Source organism: Dama dama, chromosome 19 (genome assembly GCF_033118175.1).
Source record: "Dama dama isolate Ldn47 chromosome 19, ASM3311817v1, whole genome shotgun sequence".
Lineage (NCBI taxonomy): Eukaryota > Metazoa > Chordata > Mammalia > Artiodactyla > Cervidae > Dama > Dama dama.
In genome coordinates, this window is record NC_083699.1 from 80799047 (window position 1) to 80821325 (window position 22279).

The 22279-nt window shown below is 41.2% G+C and overlaps 2 protein-coding genes across 4 annotated transcripts in view; one reads left to right on the plus strand and one right to left on the minus strand.

The window, feature by feature from the left end:
* Positions 1 to 20313, minus strand: part of ACAD11 (acyl-CoA dehydrogenase family member 11) — a 99536-nt gene extending 79223 nt beyond the window's left edge. For 2 of the 3 annotated variants that reach the window (XR_009697038.1, XM_061167600.1), the window contains exons 1-3: positions 19835 to 20313; positions 3233 to 3332; positions 136 to 261 (exon numbers count right to left, since the gene is read on the minus strand). Coding sequence is in view for 2 of the 3 variants with exons in the window: in XM_061167600.1 (XP_061023583.1) it covers positions 136 to 261; positions 3233 to 3332; positions 19835 to 19983 (375 nt within the window). In the remaining variant the exon portion in view is untranslated. The remainder of the gene's footprint in view (positions 1 to 135; positions 262 to 3232; positions 3333 to 19834) is intronic. The other variant, XM_061167599.1, reaches the window with a different exon arrangement.
* Positions 20314 to 20525: 212 nt separating this feature from the next.
* Positions 20526 to 22279, plus strand: part of UBA5 (ubiquitin like modifier activating enzyme 5) — a 31312-nt gene continuing 29558 nt past the window's right edge. Inside the window, exon 1 of the mRNA XM_061167602.1 lies at positions 20526 to 20953. Within this exon, the coding sequence (XP_061023585.1) occupies positions 20793 to 20953 (161 nt within the window). The 5' untranslated portion in view covers positions 20526 to 20792. The remainder of the gene's footprint in view (positions 20954 to 22279) is intronic.

Consider the following 22279-nt stretch of genomic DNA (forward strand, 5'->3'; position numbering starts at 1 on the left):
GCTTTAATAAAAAGAAAAAGTTTAAGCCCTTGCAAAGCAAACTACCTAAAATACTGACTGATAAACTATCATTATTAACATGTAATTTCACAACTAAAAATAAAAGCAACAAAGTACAATTAAGTGTTAATTTACCTGTACATGTTCCATCACATAAAATTCTGTTCCAATGACAGACGGATCACTGCAGTATAATAAAGGTTTGGGAACGGGGAATCCAATTGAAAACAAGGCTTTCTGGACTTTAAATTCTCTATCAATCTAAATAAGATGATAGATAATTAAAAATCAGAAATATAGATATTTAATAATTACTTGTGAGCTAACATTAAGGCTAGAAATTATTTTAAAACACTATCAACAAATATAACAAACAATATAACCCAGAGGATAATAGTTTCCTTAGTATTGTCCATAAAAGTAGTCTTAATGCTATTATTACAATTATAAATTAGGATGGCACTTGCAAGAGTCAGACAGAACTTAGCAACTAAAACAAAAACAACAACAAAAATTGCTAATTAGGCTAAACGGACAGGTGGACATGGAACAATAGACTGGTTCCAAATAGGAAAAGGAGTATGTCAAGGCTGTATATTGTCACCCTGCTTATTTAACTGATATGCAGAGTACATACTGAGAAACCCTGGGCTGGAAGAAGCACAAGCTGGAATCAAGATTGCCGTGAGAAATATCAATAACCTCAGATATTTAGACGACACCACCCTTATGGCAGAAAGTGAAGAGGAACTAAAAAAGCCTATTGATGAAAGTGAAGGAGGAGAGTGAAAAAGTTGATTTAAAGCTCAACATTCAGAAAACTAAGATCATGGCATCTGGTCCCATCACTTCATGGGAAATAGATGGGGAAACAGTGCAAACAGTGTCAGACTTTATTTTTTTGGGCTCCAAAATCACTGCAGATGGTGATTGCAGCCATGAAATTAAAAGACGCTTCCTCCTTGGAAGGAAAGTTATGACCAACCTGGATAGCATATTAAAAAGCAGAGACATTACTTTGCCAACAAAGGTCCATCTAGTCAAGGCTATGGTTTTTCCAGTGGTCATGTATGGATGTGAGAGTTGGACTGTGAAGAAAGCTGAGCGCCGAACAATCGATGCTTTTGAACTACGGTGTTGGAGAAGACTCTTGAGAGTCCCTTGGACTGCAAGGAGATCCAACCAGTCCATCCTAAAGGAGATCAGTCCTGGGTATTCATTGGAAGGACTGATGCTGAAGCTGAAACTCCAATACTTTGGCCACCTCATGTGAAGAGTTGACTTACTGGAAAAGATCCTAATGCTGGGAAGGATTGGGGGCAGCAGGAGATGACAGAGGATGAGACGGCTGAATGGCATCACCGACTCAATGGACATGGGTTTGGGTGGACTCTGGGAGTTGGTGATGGACAGGGAGGCCTGGCGTGCTGCAATTCATGGGGTCGCAAAGAGTCGGACATGACTGAGCAACTGAACTGAACTGATGCATGGGGCTTAATCTGATAATATGAAGGTGACAGTTTCTTACCATAATATTTTGCAGATATCATTAAAAAAAAAAAACCCTTTTTTTTAAATCAGTCCCTGCTTGCTGACTCACTCTTGCTCCCCATCACCAATCCCTCTCCAGTCCACCATGGGGCTCAGGCAAGTCTCTATTTCAATGCTCTGGGCACAGTCAACTACAGGGTACTGGGGGAGGCCTGTGGGTGCTGGTAGAAAGGAAATGTACCCACTCTGTCTGGAGATCAATGGAGGTACTTGTTTTCAAGGCAGTGGTGCAAGGATTCTTCCTGGTACCCAGGGCTGCCGTGGAGCTCAAGATAACTACTGGGTAAGAAGACAGTGAGAAACAACTTGGTACTGACACAGAAGCTCAGCTAAGATAGGAGAAGAAAAGGCCTTCCTCAACCAGGACAGATGTACACATTTATCACTCAGAACCCAGGGACACAGCTTATAGCAGAACACTGATGCCAACTAATCTGCCTGTAAAGTCCCCTTCTCCAGACTCAGGCAGTGGTGGCTGATCACTTCTAAGGAGAAGAAACCATGCAATTCACTTTGACCAGAGGGATAAAGCAGCCACTGCTGCAATAACTAGAGCAGGGAAATGACTAAACCCACAACCAAAGTGAGAGCAGTCAGAGATGCCAATAGCTATAGAAAGAAGCTTTCTGGTGCTGTGAAATAGGGGTGGCAAGGGGTGATGGAGGCTGGTCATAAAGTAGATGTCAGTGTGGGAACACTGCTTTTTTCCAATGCAGATCTGGGAAAATGAAAGGAGCTGAAACAAAAGTACTTTAGATGGTTGGGCTGAAAGCATATGTTATGTTCTGATGTCTTCTGGATATCAAGGGTATTACCATGAAGAGAGACAAATCCAGCTGTTTACTGGGGCATAAATCTCTCCCTGCAGGTGGGGATTCTCTTTCACCCATGCCTTGTTGAGGCTTAATAAAAGTTACTGAACTTTTTCGATCTTAAGCATCCAGGTCACTACATTTTCTGGGAATATCATAGTCAGAATCTGCATTTTCCATTACTGTGATATTAAACCCACCTTTCAGAGGCCCATCTCCAGTCAGTTGGGGTTGGGAATCATGTATAATCTGTTATACATGATTATAATAATATCCAAAATATGCATCATGATTTTAATGTTCTTTTCTCTAAAAATCCATAGATATTATGTTTTCTGAAAAGAGTCAGTTTTGACAAAAATCTTTTATAATTCTCACTGTCTAAGATTTACAGCATATTATGATTATTCAAATATTTATTTTTATCACCAAAAGATCAAAGGATTACTACATCAAATATATTAAAGTATTCAGTGAGTAGATATTGTTATAAGATATAATAATGTGCCTTTTAAAACATACTTTAATCAAGGTTCAAAACATCTATAGATGAGCAGCTCTGAAAATATTCACCAGATGACTACACTTCTAGCTGACTATACAAAGGAATCAAATCCACAAGAGGACTGGATAGTGCTCAAGATTACCAGCTTAAACACAGCCTTAGATTTCAAACTCAAATCCATGATAAAAACAAAAAGGGGTGGGGGGGAATACAATTCAAGTGAAATTTTCATCTAAGAAATAAAATGCATTCTCTATATTTAACAATTGTGAGAGTACTTTTAAAAGCAATTTAAATTGTTTCGTGTGTATAAAATGCATTTATTAGTCAACAAGGAATTTAACACTGCATTTGCATACCATACCTTATGTGCTTTAGGAAGAAGTAAACCAGGTGGTTTTTTTCTGAGTACATATTCTTGAACGCCTTTCTGGAGATGAAAGGTTGGATTGGACTGTCCTGATCTAGATAAGAATAAAGAAAAGGTCAATAAAAAGATATATTTTTCTTTTTCCCCACATTCTGCTGAAATTTCAGAAGAAAACACAAAATGAAAATAAATCCACTTCAACTCTAGAAAGCCAAGAGGGGTGCTACCAGCAGCTGAGAACATCCATTTTTGGATTGTATATAGCATATGGTAACACAGTGGCAGCTGGAAAACCTATAATCTACACAGGTAGAAGAGAAGATCTTGCTTCCTGCCTGCAAATCATGAGTTTTATCAGAAGTATTCCTAGAGAAACGTCTAGATCTAAGTAGAGAAAGGCTTGGAGAAGAGATTTTAGGGGATCTGTCAGAAAATTAATTAAAGGATGTTGGAACAGCTGTTCCCTCATCTGCGATTGGAGAGAGAACCCCAAGTAGAGCTCTCTGAAATGGGAATTCTGATAAGCAAGGTCCTAGAGGGGATATCTGGGCCAGGGGAAGTGCAATAGTGCCCCAGGTGACTCACAGACACACTGACTTTCTTGCTCTGTGGACAGAAATTCTCACATGGGCTAAGAAAATACACTCCAGCTGCCAAAATTATTTCATCTATACCTTCATTTACCCAACTTTTAAAGAATTCAAGAGCATGAAAGAGAGGCCATGAACTAAAAAAGCAGAAGGATTAATCCCTGAGGTAATAGGTAATAAGAGAAAGTTAAAAAACATTTTTCTCTTAAGTTTTGCCCTAAGCTTCCAGCCTCCATCTGCAAAGAACAAAAGCAGATTGAATACAGCAGCATCTCCACTTTCTACATCTTACTCAGATAAGCAAGACCCATCCTCTCTAGCAATCATACTAAAAAGCACCATCTAATCCTGGGTGAGCGCCTTTAAGCATAGGAAAGTGAAGATCATTGCAATAGTGTCAGCAAACGGGACCACATCAAGCTGAATTGTTAATCTTTTTAAAATATAAATTCATTTATTTTTGGCTGTGCTGGGATTTCATTACTGTGGGAGCTTTTCTCTAGCTGTGGAGAGTGGGGACTACCCTCTAGTTGTGGGCATGTGCTTCTCATTGAGGTGGCTTCTCTCGTCACAGAGCACAGGCTCTAGGCTCACAGTCTTCAGTAGTTGCAGTGCAAGGGCTTGGCAGTTGAGGTTCCCAGGCTCTAGAGACCAGACTCCCGGGCTTAGTTACTCTGTGGCATGTGGGATCCTCCTAGATCAGGGATCAAATACGTATCTCCTGCGTTGGCAGGTGGATTCTTTACCACTGAGCCACCAGGGAAGCCCCCGTGTTGTGTATCTTGACATGGGACAATTTATCTGTGATGCTCCAAAGAGTCAAGTTGCAATGAACCTTACAAAGACAATTCTTAATGCCAAATGTCTGCTTGGATGCATTTCCGATAACGCAGTCATATACGAAGCACTGGCATTTTGTGATGGTAAATGACCAAGGCGAAATATAAGAGGAAAACTAAAAGCTATTTATTAAATATATAATTACCATATGACCCAGCAATTTCACTCCAACATATATATCCAAGAGAACTGAAAACACATTCAAACAAAAAAGTGTACATGAATATTCATAGCAGCTCTATTCTCAACAACCAAAAAGTAGAAACAATCCAAATGTCCACCAACAGAAGAATGGATAAACAAAATATGATATATTCATATAATGGAATATTACTCAGCCATAAAAGGAATGGAGTTCGAATACATGCTAAAATGGATTGGCTCTGAAAATATTATGCTAAGTGAAAAAAAATAGTCACCAAAGGTCAGATATTATATGATTCCATTTCTGTGAAATGTTCAGAATATGTAAATCCATAGTGATAGAAAGTAGATTATTGGTGTCTAGGGGATGGGCAGAAGGGGGAACTGTGAGATAAGGGTTTCTTAGGGTGATGGAAATTTCCTGGAATTAGATAGTGGTGATGACTGCAGAATATTGTGAATTAATAAAAACCACTAAATTATACACTTAAAATAGTTAAAATTTTAAGTTTAACATAGCATGAATTTTATCTAAACAGACAAACACACAAACAAACAAAACTCTACCAAACTAAAAGCATCTCCTTTAAGCAAGTATCTACTGTCCACGGTTCTAACAAAGACAAAAAGAAAAAAAAAGCAGAATCCCTGCAGGGGAAGACCATCACCAACACTGTGTACTGTGAACAAAGTACTGGCTACATTTAACCACTCTAACCATCAGGCCTCCATATAGTATGGAATCCACTGATGGTATCAATATGGTAAGAATCATCAATGAGCCAAAGGTCACAACTGTTCTTTAGGACTTGAACAAGACATTTAATACTAAAAGAAATGGGTTGATTTATAACCAAACGTGAAACTTGATTTGTTGAACCTTAATTACAAAGATGGAATCTTTGCATTTAAGTGTTCAGTTAGGAACACTCATTCGGTAGACTCATTTGACTAGACAAGAAATCTCAAAGACTCTTAGCATTGGTTTTACTTAGAAGCACAGGAAGACAGGCGATCCAGTATTCCAGCGGGGTAGCATCAGATGAGTTTCTTCAGTAAGGTCCTTACAGTAGGTCTATGCAGCAGTCTAGGATCTACCTTATAACGCCTGTGTCCGCCTGTGTCCCTCTGGGGATAGCTCAGGTTTGAAGGAATGAGATCACAGTGGATGGGTGTGGGTGTCACCCTGGCTTAGAAGCCTCACACTCTACACCATGATGGCTCCATCATCTCCAGGAGCAGTCGTCTAGCAAGAGACATGACCAATTTTAAGAACTGACTAAACGTAGAAAAGCCCCAAGTTAAGCCTAAAATATCTGACTAGATACTTACGTTAAGCATAAAATATCTGACCAGATACATTTACAGGCCTTCCAGTTCAGATGCAATTTATCAAATAGATGTTACTTTCACCATAAGTGCTCTTGCTTGGAAACACAGCTGACACTCCACCTTACTAAGTTTCCAGAGTAACAGAGCTAGAAAGTTAATTTGTCTGTAGAACAGAAGAAAAGTTTTTTGTTTTTTTTTTTTAACATTTTTCTCACAACATGCTAGCCTCAGATCCATGATGTAATCCTAGTAGGTGGCTCTATCTGCATCTCCAAGCTTCCAAAACTTAGATATTCTTACAAGATTTTTTTCAATAGCAAGAAATTTTTAAAAAGCATCAATCCTGTTAAAGGTCACATATGTTTGCAGCTATGTAGGCAGCCTAAAGGAAATCAGTTCTGAGTGTTCTTTGGAAAGACTGATATTGAAGCTGAAACTCCAATACTTTGGCCACCTGATGTGAAGAGCTGACTCATTGGAAAAGACCCTGATGCTGGGAAAGAATGAGGGCAGGAGGAGAAGGGGATGACAGAGGATGAGATGGTTGGATGGCATCACTGACTCAATGGAGATGAGTCTGAGTAAACTCCAGGAGTTGGTGATGGACAGGGAGGCCTGGCGTGCTGTGGTCTATAGGGTTGCAAAGAGTCGGACACAACTGAGTGACTGAACTGAACTGCAGGTAGCCATCTTGTCCCTTGCTGGAGATAAATTTGAAGTTATTCAGAATTTGCTGTTCTTTGATATCACTCCTTTTTCTTTAATTTTGAAACCACTTGTGGAGTCATGACTATTCTGACCAAGTGTACCATAGCAAGCAGTTAATACCAAGTGGACTTAGACCTTCACATCTACTCTTATAATCAGCTTGGTATGCTCACTGAAGTATATGGAATTGAGTGAGCAATGATGCAGGATAACAATCAGCTTGGCAACTGAACTCACAGGCACTGCTACAGCATTCTTTGAAGTAGTAACTTTTGATATTGATGCCGATAGCTCCTCAAATGTATTTGCTGTGGATTAGAGATCGAGAAAAGAGAAGACGAAAAGACTAATATCATGGTGTTTAAGCATAGAAAATATTGAGTATATAGTTCAAAAGACTTAAAAATACAAAGCTAGAGATAAGAAGAGGCAAAATATCCCCCAAAAACTTGCTCCAAACTAGGATTCAGAGCCATGGTAGAAGAAGAGATGTGAAGGCAGAATCAAAGGAAGTCAGAAGATTCTTGACAATTGCAATGGAAGCAACAAATGGCTGGCCAAGAATCAGATTACTGAGAAGGAAGAATTTAGTATCAGCAGAAAGAGCTGGAGAGGATCCAAAACTCCACCACAGTGTACCAGAGAACAGGCATCATGATAGGTGCTTTGCTGGGCATTTCTTGGAAGTGGTGGCTCATCTCTCCAGAGGTGCCTTTTCTGGATCCATGACTGCAAAAATCAACCAATTTGAACAAAACACAATACAGCACATTCCACAGAGTCATGAAGTTTGAAGGACTCTGATTTCTAGGAAGTTGGCTCAGTGACAGTTTCAAAAATCATTATTTGAGCTGCTTAATATACTATTTATAATTAATATATTAATTAAATTATAACTATTTAGCATATTAAAATTATAGACATTTGTCCTTTTCATCATAGGGGACTGGAGTGCAAAAGCAGCAAGTCAAGAGATACCTGGGGTAACAAGCAAGTTTGGCCTTGGAGTACAAAATGAAGAAGGGCAAAGGCTAACAGAATTTTGCCAAGAGAATGCACTGGTCATAGCAAATACCCTCTTCCAACAACACAAGAGATGACTCTACAAATGAATATCACCAGATGGTCAATATCAAAATCAGATTGACTAAATTCTTTGCAGTCAAAATGGAGAAGTTCTACACAGTCAGCAAAAACAAGACCTTGAGTTGACTGTGGCTCAGATCATGAACCCCTTGTGGTAAAATTCAGACTTATATTGAAGAAAGTAGGGAAAACCACTATGCCGTTCAGGTATGACCTAAATCAAATGCCTTATGATTATACAGTGGAGGTGATAAATAGATTCAAGGGCCTAGATCTGGTAGACAGAGTGCCTAAAGAACTATGGATGGAGGTTCATAACATTGTACAGAAGGTGGTGACCAAAATCATCCTCAAGAAAAAGAAATGCTAGGAGGCAAAGTGTTTGTCTAAGGAGGCGTTACAAATACCTGAGAAAAGAAGAGAAGCGAAAGGCAAAGGAGAAAGGGAAAGACATACCCAACTGAATGCAGAGTTCCAGAGAATAGCAAGGAGAGATAAGAAAGCATTCTTAAGTGAACAATGCAAAGAAATAGAGGAAAACAATAAAATGGGTAAGACTAGAGATCTCTTTAAGAAAACTGGAGATACCAAGGGAACATTTCATGCAAAGATGGGCACAATAAAGGACAAAAATGGCAAGGACCTAACAAAGGCAGAAGAGATTAAGAAAATGTGGCAAGGATACACAGAACTGTATTAAAAATGCTCTTAATGACCCAGATAACCATGATGGTGTGGTCATTCACCTAGAGCCAGACACCCTGGAGTGTGAAGTCAAGTGGGCCATGGGAAGCATTACTACAAACAAAGCTAGTGGAGGTGATGGAATTTCAGCTGAGCTATTTCTAATCCTAAAAGATGATGCAGTTAAAGTGCTTCACTCAATATGCCAGCAAACTTGGAAAACTCAGCAGTGGACACAGGACTGGAAAAGGTCAGTTTTCATTCTGATCCCAAAGAAAGGCAACGCCAAAGAATGTTCAAATTATCGTATAATTGCACTCATTTCACATTAGCAAGATTATGCTCAAAATTCTTCAAGCTAGGTTTCAACAGTATGTGAACCAAGAACTTCCATATGTACAAACTGGATTTAGAAAAGGTAGAGGAGCCAGGGATCAAGTTGCCAACATACGCTGGATCATAGAAAAAGCAAAGAAATTCCAAAAAACATCTACTTCTGCTTCATTGACTACACTAAATCCTTTGACTGTGTGGATCACAACAAACTGTAGAATATTCTTAAAGAGGTGGGAATACCAAACAACATTACGTGTCTCCTGAGAAACCTGTATGCAGAAGAAGAAGCAACAGTTAGAACTGGATGTGGAACAATGAACTGGTTTGATATTGGGAAAGGAGTACATCAAGGCTGTATATTGTCACTCTGCTTATTTAACTTATATGCAGGTTACATCATGTGAAATGCCGGGCTGGATAAGGCTCAAGCTGCAATCAAAATTGCTGGGAGAAATACGAACAACCTCATATAAGCAGATGATACCACTCTAACGGCAGAAAGCAAAGACGAACTAAAGAGCCTTGATGAAGGTGAAAGAGGAGTGAAAATGTTGGTTTCAACATTCAAAAAGGAAGATCATGGCATCCAACCCTATCACTTCTTGGCAAATAGATATAGAAATAATGGAAACAGGGTCAGATTTCATTTTCTTGGGCTCCAAAAGCAATGCAGATGGTGACTGCAGCCACAAAATTAAAAGATGCTTGCTCCTTCAAAGAATAGCTATGACAAACCTAGACAGTGTACTAAAAAGCAGAGACATCACTTTGCCGACAAAGGTCCATATAGCCAAAGCTATGGTTTTTCCATACAGCTCTTACATGTATGGATGTAAAAGCTGGACTATAAAGAAGGCTGAGTGCTGAAGAGCTTTTTTTTTGTGTTCAAACTGTGATGCGGGAGAAGACTCTTGACAGTCCCTTGGACAGCAAGTAGTTCCAACCAGTCAGTCTTGAAGGAAATCAACCCTGAATATTCATTGGAAGGACTGGTCGTGAAGCTGAAGCTCCAATACTTTGGCCACCTGATACGAAGAGCTGACTCACTGGAAAAGACCCTGATGCTGGGAAAGATTGAAGGCAAGAGGAGGAGGGGTGACAGAGGATGAGATGGTTGGATGGCATCATCGACTCAGAGGATAGGAGTTTGAGTAAACTCAGGGCTATAGTAAAGGACAGGAAAGCCTGGAGTGCTACAGTTCATGGGGTCGCAAAGAGTCAGACATGACTTAGCAACTGAACAAAAACAACAAATAGACATCTGTATACTTAAATACACACAGAGAAAGAGAATAACACAGGTACATAATAAATAAGTAGAAAGTCTATTCACGTCAAAACACAAAGCTCTTTTTTATATTGGCATCAGTTGTGGGGGAAAAAAAAAAGTTAACTCAGAGTACTTAGAATAAGACTGCTTATCCCCACTGCCAAACACCTATCTCTTCCTACTTCCCATCACTCATGGCACTGCTGTCTGAAAACCACCAGGACTGGTCTCATTATGCTCTTTATCTCTGTTTATGTTATCAAAAAAACAGACCTACATGCTCATGTCACCACTTATCCACTGCATTCTAATTCCCATAAGGCTTTATACAGTCCTTATTTAGTCTTCTTCTCTCACTCCGACCCTCATGCCCCCAACTCCCAACACCTTTACATTGTGCACCCTGGAACTCACTGTCTTTCAGCACCACAATCACATACAGCTCCAATCTCTTCTCCGAAAGGACCCTTCACCTTCTTGCTCTAACTAAAACCTGAATGTTCTATGAGGATCCTGTTTCCCTTGTCTCTTATGTGGTAGATTTTGCCCCCCATCACTCATCCAGTGACCTGGAAATGGAGTCTGTGTCCTTCTTGATCCTCACTGCCAGTTCCAGGCTCTCTGCCCTTCATCCTGTTTAAACACCTCTCCCCCAGCTTTGAATTTCCTGTCATAGAGACTCTGCCACCCTCTACCCATTCTTGTTACAGTCACCCACTAATTCATAGATCGTTCTCCCTCAGTGCCTAAGGATTTTCACTCTTACTAACACTTTGCTGTTCAGTCGCACAGTCATGACTGACTCTTTGTGAACCCATGGACTGCAGCACGCCAGGCTTCCCTGTCTTTCAACACCTTCCAGAGCTTGCTCAAACTCATGGCCATTGAGTTGGTGATGCTATCCAACCATCTCATTCTCTGTCGTCCTCCTCTCCTCCTGACTTCAGTCTTTCCCAGCATCAGGTCTTCTAATAAGCTGGCTCTTTGTATCAGGTGGCCAAAACTCTACCCCCATCCTAATTATGAATGGCATCAAAATCCATAAAGATATTCCTTCTTAGGCTTATCAGCTCCTTGAATTCTCACCTCCAGTGATTATACTACCAGTTACTCATTCTATGGGACACACCGTCGTGGTGGTGGTAAGTCGCTTCAGTCATGTCTGACTCTTTGTGACCCTACAGACTGTAGACCCCCAGGCTCCTCAGTCCATGGGACTCTCCAGGCAAAAATACTGGAGTGGGTTGCCATGCCCTCCTCCAGGGTATCTTCTTGAGTCAGGGATCGAACCAGCATCTCTTCTGTCTCCTGCATTGGCAGGCGGGTTCTTTACCACTAGCACCACCTGGAAAGCCCTGGGACACATCTTATATCAATATCAACAACTCAAGCATGGCATTATCCTATTTTTTAAGCATTTCTAACTCTGACCAAAATCTCTTTTCACTCACACACCTAGTACCTCAATTTCAACAATTCTTTGATCCCTGGACCTACCTACCAACCATTAATCATACTACCTTTTCATGGCCTTCAGTTCCTCCCTTTCCCCATGATATCCATCCTTAACTAGCTTAAATTCGATGATCAGTTATATAACTATTCCCCTGAATACATCTTTAATAAACTTGCCCTCTCTTACCTCATGTTATTTGCTTGGAGTCCCCCATCCTGGTTAAATCTGCATTCATATAACTGAATATAGTTGGAGAAAGAAACACACAGCCATAATTATTGTTTAAGTTAGGTCCACTAGAAGCAGATCCTGAGAGATTTGTGTGCGAGTGACTTAGTAAGGAAATGCTTAAGAAACCAATAAGGAATTGAGAGAAGCAGGTCAGGGAAGGGGAGAATGCTAAGCAAAATTATGATCTGAGACAAAGTTCCTTAGAGGGTAACTTCAGCTTGATTTAATAATAAAAAGGGTACTCTACAGTGTAAGGTACACCTGAGAGTTGTCTTATATCTAAAACAAAAATAGTGGGAATTTCATACTCCTGAACCCATGAGTCACTGGTTAAGAGCCATCTTGGGCACTACAACATTCAGGGCAAAAGAGGCTCCAGAAGGCAAGGACAGTCTGTAAAAGAGCCATATGTGCTGGCTACTTGTGGCAGAAGCCACCAAACCAGGGTATACATGGTAACAGTAAAATCCAAGAGAATCTAGGCAAAGGATCAATAATACCTACTAAAATAACTACTCTTACTTCAAATTCATGACTATGAAACTCAAAGTGAACCATGCTGCAATCAAAATATATTTCCTTAGTCCTTTCATTCATTTCCCATTCTCTTAGATGACTCTTTCACAATTCCTCCTCTCCCTTCAAACCTCCAATATTTTCTTCCACCATCTTCACTCAGCTGATTACCTAGCTTCATATTTCACAGAGAAAATGTGAACAATCAGGTGAGAACTTCCACAAGGTTACACTACCATTTCTATGGCATAGAAGCATCTATATCCATATACTCTTTCTTCCCTGCAGAGTCTGTAGGAGAATGTCTACATTTCTTTTGAAGGACAATTCCTCTCTTGTGAATTAGATCCCATTCTACTCTTGTCTACTCAAGGACCTCATTCTAGCCTTCTCTCTTCCCCAGATTTTTCGTTCTGTTTTGGATCACTTGCATTAGCATACAAACACGCTGCCTTTTTCTTTTTTTAAAGACTTCTCTTGACCCCACTTCGCCCTCTACATAAAACACTCAGTCGCTCAGTCGTGCGACTCTTCGCAACCCCATGAATCGCAGCACGCCAGGCCTCCCTGTCCATCACCAAGCGTCCATGCCATCCAGCCATCTCATCCTCTGTTGTCCCCTTCTCCTCCTGCCTCCAATCCCTCCCAGCATCAGGGTCTTTCCCAATGAGTCAACTCTTCACATGAGGTGGCCAAAGTATTGGCGTTTCAGCTTCAACATCAGTCCTTCCAATGAACACCCAGGACTGATCTCCTTTAGGATGGACTGGTTGGATCTCCTTGCAGTCCAAGGGACTCTCAGGAGTCTTCTCCAACTCCACAGTTCAAAAGCATCAATTCTTTGGTGCTCAGCCTTCTTCCCAGTCCAACTCTCACATCCATACATGACCACTGGAAAAACCATAGCCTTGACTAGATGGACCTTTGTTGGCAAAGTAATGTCTCTGCTTTTTAATATGCTATCTAGGTTGGTCATAACTTTCCTTCCAAGGAGTAAGCATCTTTTAATTTCATGGCTGCAATCACCATCTGCAGTGATTTTGGAGCCCCAAAAAACATAAAACATTTATGTATACCCCTTTTAGAGCAAGGAGTATAAACTCAAAATGTTTACACTGTTTGCTCCAATTCCTCCTCTCCTATTTTCTCATGAACCCATTTCAATCAAGTTTTCATTCCTATCTTTCCAGTGAAGTGACTTTTTTCAAGGTCATTAGTACTGCTATGGTATCAGATCATGGTTCCCCCTCTTGGGCCACCCCTTTTGAGACTCTGTTGTATGTTCCTCCTTAATTCTTCAATTCTTAATACTGGGATTCCTGGGAATAAGTTCATAGACCTTCTCTTTATGTAGACTCATCTTCTAGGTAAGCTTTATGATCTCATGGCTTTAAATGCCTTCTATATCTCAGTGACTTCCAAATGTATGTGACTAGTTTAGATCTCTGCTCTGACCTCTTGATTTGTATATATGCCTGCTTACTATTACATATCCACTCCCATGTCTAAAACGCATCTTTGAAACTCAACATTCCAAAACCAAGTTCCTGATATTTCCTTTCCAATCTAATTGTCTACAGTCATCTCTACTTAATTGCATTATCATGCAATGATATCCTGCAATGATATCATGCAATTCCATCCTTCCAGTTGCCAAGACAAAAATGGAATACTGTTGGTTTCCTCTTCTTTTTCTTTCATATCCCATATCTGATCCCTCATAAATCCTCCAAAATAAATCCAGAATATGACCCCTTTGCCCTTATCCTACACTACCACCCTGGTCCATACCACTAATTCCTCTCTACTGGGTCATCACAATACACTCCAAACTGGTCTCCTTTTATCTGCCTCCTTCAGTCAAACATAATAGGCAAACAGATTCTGTTTAAATAGGCAAAGAGATTCTATTTAAAAAAAAACAAATCACTTCTTTCCTCTGCCCCAAATCCCTGATCTTTCACCATCTCAGCTAAGTGTGTGCTTAGTCACTCAGTCATGTCTGACTCCTTGTGACCCTTTGGACTGTAGCCCACGAGGCTACTCTGTCCATGGGATTTTCCAGGCAAGAATACTGAAGTGTGTTGCCATTTCCTTTTCCAGGGGATCTCCCTGACCCAGGGATAGAACCTGCGTCTCTCACATCTCCTGCGTTGGCAGGTAGGTTCTTTACCATTAGCACCACCTGGGAAGAGTGTCAACTAGAGTAAAGGCCAAAGCCCTTATAAAAGCCGACAAAATTTCTCTTGCCCTTGTTACGCAACTCCAGGCACATTGGCTTGTATTCTCTCCACCCACTAGGCACACTCCCCGTTCAGAGTCCCTGCTCTTTCCTCTGTCTGGAATAGTCTTTCCCCAGATAGCTACAAGGCTTACATCCCTCTCTCTCCTTGCTGAATGCCACCTTCTCCCTGAGGCCTTTCTGCTTCCCCCTCCTAAACACTTCCTATTCTCCTTTGTTTCTCTCCATAATACACATCACTTTCTCATACACTATAATATTTAGAAAGTGATTTTATTTATTGTCTGTCTTCTCCAGATAGAATGCAGGTTCCAAAAAGGCAGGATCTTTTTTTTGTTGTTGTTAAATTCCCAGTGATTGAAGCAGTGCCAGGCACATAATATACACATACCTGGAAATCTCAGGGTTTGTTGCATCAAATTATACAACATCTTCATTATTAAGTCAAAATATTTTTATTTCTAATATGATTTAAATTTTGCATAGGTAAAAAATAATATTTAAAAGAAAAGTAACACAACAAATACCAGTGTTCTCACTACACAATTTAAGAAAGAAAAAATTACCATCTCTAACGCCCTCCGTGTATCCTTCCCTTCATTTTTTATTTTTGCTTTTTGTCTGCACCACATGGCTTACAAGATCTTTGTTCCCCAACCTGGGATCAAACCTGGGCCACCTCAGTGAGAGCACTGAGTCCTAACCACTGGACCACCAAAGAATTCCATCTCTCTTCAGAGTAACTTCCATCTTGATTTTTATTTATCATTCCCTTGAAGTTTATCCCCTTAAACAATATACTGTTTATTTGTCCAGTTTTTATTTCTGTGTTGTTGCATATAGCTGCAGTTGAATAATTTTCATTGCTGTATGGTGTTTCTTCATGTGAATATACTACAATTTATTAATCCATTCTTTAATTGATGAATGTTGTTTTATTACTGCATTTTTACTATTACAAAGAGTGCAAAGATTTTTGTAGATTATCTCCTGATACCCTAGTACAAGAATTCCTCAGGAGTATACAACTAGGAATAGAAATGCTTTGTCACGCAGCATGTGTATCTTTCATCTTTACAAGATTGTGCCAAATTGTTTTCCAAGGTTGTTGTGTTGTTGTTCAGTCACTAAATCATATCTCTTTGTGACCCTATATGTACTGCAGCTTGCCAGGCTTCACTGTCCTTCACTATTTCCCCAAGTTTGCCCAAACTCATGTTCATTGAATCAGTGATGCCATCCAATCATCTCATACTCTGTCGACCCCTTCTCCCCCTGCACTCAATCTTTCCCAGCATCAGGGTGCCACCCTCACCAATAGTGGATGCGTCCCTGTTATCTCATATTCTGCATGATATTATAAGATTTTTTTTAAGTCAAAAATTATGCTATGAGATGGTATCTTGTCATTTTATTTTGCATTTTCCCCAATTATTACAGTGTAAAAAGGAGTACATCAAGGCTGCATATTGTCACCCTGCTTATTTAACTTATATGCAGAGTACATCATGAGATACACTGGGCTGGAAGAAGCACAAGCTGGAATCAAGATTGCCAGGAGAAATATCAATAACCTCAGGTATGCAGATGACACTACCCTTATGGCAGAAAGTGAAGAAGAACTAAAAAGCCTCTTGATGAAAGTGAAAGAGGAGAGTGAAAAAGTTGGCTTAAAGCTTAACATTCAGAAAACTAAGATCATGGCATCCAGTCCCATCACTTCATGGGAAATAGATGGGGAAACAGTGGAAACAGTGTCAGACTATATTTTTGGGGGCTCCAAAATCACTGCAGATGGTGACTGCAGCCATGAAATTAAAAGACTTTGCTTACTCCTTGTAAGGAAAGTTATGACCAACCTAGATAGCATATTAAAAAGCAGAGACACTACTTTGTCTACAAAGGTCCGTCTAGTCAAGGCTATGGTTTTTCCAGTGGTCATGTATGGATGTGAGAGTTGGACTGGGAAGAAGGCTGAGCACCGAAGAATTGATGCATTTGAACTGTGGTGTTGGAGAAGACTCTTGAGAGTCCCTTGGACTGCAAGGAGATCCAACCAGTCGATCCTATAGGAGATCAGTCCTGGGTGCTCATTGGAAGGACTGATGCTGAAGCTGAAACTCCAATATTTTGGCCACCTGATGCGAAGAGCTGACTCACTGGAAAAGACCCTGATGCTAGGAGGGATTGGGGGCAGGAGGAGAAGGGGCCGACAGAGGATGAGATGGCTGGATGGCATCACCAACTCGATGGACATGGGTTTGAGTAAACTCCAGGAGTTTGTGATGGACAGGGAGGCCTGGCATGCTGTGATTCATGGGGTCACAAAGAGTGACACAACTGAGCGACTGAACTGAACTGAACTGAACTGAATGAGGCTGAGTGTCTTCAAGTCTTTCGCTCATTTTTCTGTTGAGCTATTGCAGTTCTTCATATGTTCTGGAGGTTAACTTTTATCCATTGTATACATTAAAAATATTTTCATCTATAATTTCATTTTAAGGATTCTTCCAATCATTTCCTTCACAAAAGTTTGCGCTTTTGTCTTTTTAAAGACTATATTCTCCACTCCACAGTCTAAAGAGCTTGTATATGTCTTCCAAATGTTTACAGTTTAAGAGATTATTTTTTTATTATTTATTTTTTAACTGTGGTGGGTCTTTGCTGCCACACATGGGCTTTCTCTAGTTGTGGTGAGTGGGGGGCTGCTCTTTGTTGTAGGCTCAGGAGTTGTGGCTCCTGGGTGCTGGAGCACAGGCTCAGGAGTTGTGGTACTCTGGCTCTGTTGCTCTGAGACATGTGGGAACTTCCTGCACCAGGGATTGAACCACTGTCCCTTGTACTGCAACATGGATTCTTAACCACTGGACCACCAGTGAAGTCCGCAAATGTTTATAGTTTTGCCTTTACCATTCATCTGTAATCAACCTGGAACTGTGTGAGGAAGAGTAAGGAAAGGGTCTAATTTCAATTTTTTTCATATACATAATAATTATCCTTGTATAATTTACTGAAAAATCTCTTCTCTCTCCAACTCTCCAAAGACTGATTCTTAGTGCCAGCACTGTCATATGTCAAAGTTCTATACATATGTGGGTCTTTTTGTGGATTCTCTCTTCTGTTTTATTGATCTGTCTATCTCTGTGAAAAAATAAGCCATCTTAATTCATATTTCCCACTTTGTTCTTCCTCATGAGTGTTTTCCTTTATTTTTAGCCCTTCGCTCTTGCACATAAAATTTAGGAGTAATTTTTCAAATTAGGGGAAAAAATTAAGACTGTGTCATTGCATTGAATCTATACATCAATTGGAAAAAAAAAAGAGAAACATACAATTCTGAATTCTCTTATTCATGAACATGGCATTTTTCATTGTATTTAGTTCTAAGGTTCTAATAGTTTTATAATTTCCTCTACAAAGGTCTTGCAAATACTTTATTAATGTTTGAGAAAATTATATTTCTGATGCTCTTATTAATTTCATCTTTCTGAAATTTATATCTTTACATTTTTGTTGCTAACGTTGACAAATTTGATTGATTTTTGCATACTGAACTGTGATAAACTCCATTATTTTCTGTAGATTATTGGCTGTTTAATCTGCATATCAACTAATTTCTAAAATGTGTTCATTAGCTATCCTCTGTTGATTTTTAAACTTTTGGCATTTATATTCTGAATTTTTTTTTTAAGAATAATGTTTTTGAATTTTTGAAACTTCTTTTGTGGCTTAACATGTCTTCAATTTTTATAAACTTTTCAGTGTGTCCTGGAAATAAATGTGTATTCTCTGTGGGGATGGTTCTATACTATCTATAGTTCTACACTATCTATCTATCTAACTAGTCCTATACTAGTTTTTCCATTTATCAAGCACAATTCTGATTTACCATTCAACTTAAATTCAGAATTAACTCTCAGATAATTCTCAAATAACCCTAGGAGATAAATATTATCTCCACTTTGCCAAAGAAGGATTCAATGCTCAAAAGAGTTAAATAACTTGTCCAGATTGCCATAGCCAATTTGAACTTTGATCTATTAGTTTGTTTACAACACAAGGCTTCAGGCTAGAAACCTCTGCCATTTTTTATTCCACCTGCTGCTTCATCCTATAATATCTATGTGACACAGTGCCTTTTATTTTTTGGTTGTTGTTTAATTTGGCCACTGCATGGCCCCAGCAGTGAAAGCACTGAGTCTTAGCCACTGGACAGCTAGGGAATTCCACATAGTGCTTTTTCATTTTACACCATCAAACCCTGTCTGATCCATCACCTTTCTACTATTTTTAATTTCTCTGAAATCAGTAGTCAAGGAATAAACCCCTGTGATAAGGCCACTGGTAAACAGTGCGTTACAATATTAAGCCCTTTCATCTATATTACTTCATTCATCAGGATTATACAGAGCAGGCAAGTATTTATTACAGGTTATGAAATTAGTCATCAAAGAGTTTATGTACCATGGTACTTAAATTCCCAGTCAATAAGTGACACACCTAATTCTTCTGGAAGCCAGGATTGCTTCTATAGTTCTGTGTTTATCAAGATGCCATTTTTAGAGCAAAGTCTATTTGTAAATTACCTTCTATTATACAACAACATCAGACTAGAGGCAGATCACTGTGGAGAACAGACAGTACTCTCAGGACCGTCATCTAGTTCCATTCCCCTATTTCAAAAAGAACTAAAGCCCAATGTGGTGCTGTGATTTGCTAAATGGAATAGCTAGGATAAGAATTCGGATCCCTCAACTGATACCATTAACTAAGCCTCTAAGAATATGGCCAATGTGAAGGGAATTACATCCGCCTCTCTGGGAAAACAAGGTTCTAGAACAAAGGTTGAGTGAACGGCCTCTTTATATCTAACAGAGCTTCCAATCTGAACTGCCTCAGTGAATTCTCAAAGTATATAGCTGTTAACAAAGATTCCTTCTCATAGCTGGAATCGTGAATGTTACAGTGCTTCCATTACCGCCCTGGAATTGGAAACACTCAGAATGTAATGGCAGGAGCCAGTGACAGCAGCTCCCGCCGACAGAGTATGTCACTGCGGAAAAAGAAACAGGGTGGAGGAAACTGGAAAACCACCCAGGGCCAGAGGAAGAAAAGCACAAGGTACAGATTTGTTTCTGCTGGAGAAGGCTGGGGTCGATACCTGTATTGGGCAACCGTCAGCCTGGCCTCGGGCTCCGTCCCAAAGCCGGGCAAGTGCTGGTGTAGGTAGGCGTCCAGCAACCTGTAGTCGAACTTGTGCTGGGGCAGCACTTCGGTCGTGTTGGACTCGCGGGAGGCACCGCTTTCCATGATCTACGCTGCCGCTTCAGACCACAGAGTCACAGAACCCACTACTCCTGGGATCCGGTGTGTCTAGGAGAACGTCACTCCACAGCAGGGGCAAGGCCGAGACGCCCGGTGGAGGCGGGCCCGCGGCTCCAGCCAATTACACATCGCCAGGTGCCGCTGGCCGGCAACACTGGCCAGCTGCTCCTGGACTTGGGCTCTACTCAGGAAATGCTAGAAGGGCCTTGTGTGTTCGAATTTAAAGTTTTCAGTCAGCCTCAGAGTTGGAGACCTCAATTCTAAAGAAAGCAAAGTCACGTTCGTCACCAAGATCATTAGAACGCTAAGGCCTGGTCCGTCTCCAAATTGAAAGCACTGGCAGGCGGAAGACCTACTGGGTCCGGTGCAGAAAAGGGCCCGTCAAAACCTCGAGCCTAGGAATAAAAGATTCTGGCTTTTTTCCTGGCCGCCAGGTTGGAAAGGCAACATCGCAGGCCGCTGGCTCTAGACACTTATGACCCGGGACCTAGGGCTGCCTGGACTCTTAGGCCCGGGCGAAGAGGGGAAGTAGGGGGCTTTATTTTTCCCTTTTTTTTCCTGAGGCGGAGCGTTGACTGCAACACACCGGAAGTGGCCCGCTGGGAGGCCCGCTGGAGCGGCCGAGACGTGTCGGTCCGGATAGCGCTGGGAGCGCTTCCCCAGGTTTGTGGGCTGGGAAAGCCTGAGCAAAGTGACTCGCCACATATCCCTCTCGGGCCCAGCAGGCCAGCAGCGTGGGGCGGCGACGACGGCGACGGCCGGGGCTGGGAGCGCTGGCGGCCGGGGTCCCAGCCATGGCCGAGTCCGTGGAACGGCTGCAGCAGCGGGTCGAAGAGCTGGAGCGGGAACTGGCCCAGGAGAGAAGTCGCCGCGCCCTGGGGGGCGGCGACGGAGGAGGCGGTCGGGCCCGCATTGCAAATATGAGCTCCGAGGTGGTGGATTCCAACCCCTACAGGTGAGCTACGTGACGGGTCGGGGACGGAAGAGGGGCGAGGTCACTGTCTCTAGGTGGTCAGAAGTGAGGCGCTTCTCGCTGCTGCCCAGCTGACAGGTCACACCTCCCTTTTCTTCTTCTAGGGTCTTATTTCCAAACGAGCAAGGCCAAGTGTTAGTCCTGGTCAAAAGGTGTTCTTTCTCCTTTTAAAAAAACTCAACTGAATCAGCCATATGGTGCTGCTCCTGTGCTTGCTGAGGACACGGATCTGTTTTCCTGCAGCACCTGCCTCTTTTAGTCTTCCTCGCTCAGCATGAGACTGATAGTAGAAACTTTCAGACTAGGACCCCAAATGTAAAACCTGCTAAGCTAAACTTGGGAGCTTCATAAAGTCTTCTGTGTTTCTTAAATTGGCGTGGTGGAAACAGCTAGATTAGCTCTAAAACGGTTGGACTTCACCAGTCCTGTCCGCCTCTTCATTTCCTCTCCTTTATTCATTTCCCAAGATTTTGTTAATTCATCAGGTTGAATATAGGGTAGTGGTTGAATGTAGGGTAGTGACTGACGGTAAGGACCGTTCGCCCAGACTGGAGTCAAATCTTAGCAACTGAGTAACTTGGTGAGAGTTCCTTACCTTCACTTTCTTGCTTGTAGTATCTCTTTCTGTGGAGTTGTGAAGATTGAAAAATACAAGTATATATAAAGTTCTTAGAGCTTTCGATGCTAGGCATTATAGTAACAGTTACTGAACTTTCACCAGTGGCTAAACACCTTGCTCGTGTTGTCACTTTTCCTCTTCACCCCAACCCTAGGAGATTGCTACTGTCATTTTACCCCCATTTTGTAGGCGAAATAAATTAGGCTTAGAGAGGTGCTGTGACCTGCCGCAGGCCATAGAGCTAACAGTAGCTAAAAAGGCTTGGACTGCCATTAGGTTTGTTTTGCTCTGAAGTTCCCATGGAGCTGTCTCCCCAGTAAAAATAAATAAGCCATTAAGTAGTGTGGCTAAAAACTGGGCAGTTTTAGAGTAGGTGAAACAGGAAAGATATGTGCTCTTTCCCTTCAAAGAGCAGGAATTTGGATTTTAAGGAAAGGTTTTATTTATGACATAAAGCCTCAGTGAAAGTCTTAGGATGCATATATATGCATACATATATATACATACATATGTATATATATGACTTCCCTGGTGGCTCAGATGGTAAAGCATCTGCCTACAATGCGGAAGACCCGGGTTCAGTCCCTGGGTTGGGAAGAGCTCCTGGAGAGGGATATGGCAACCCACTCCAGTATTCTTGCCTGGAAAATTCCATGGACAGAGGAGCCTGTAGGCTACAGTCAATGGGA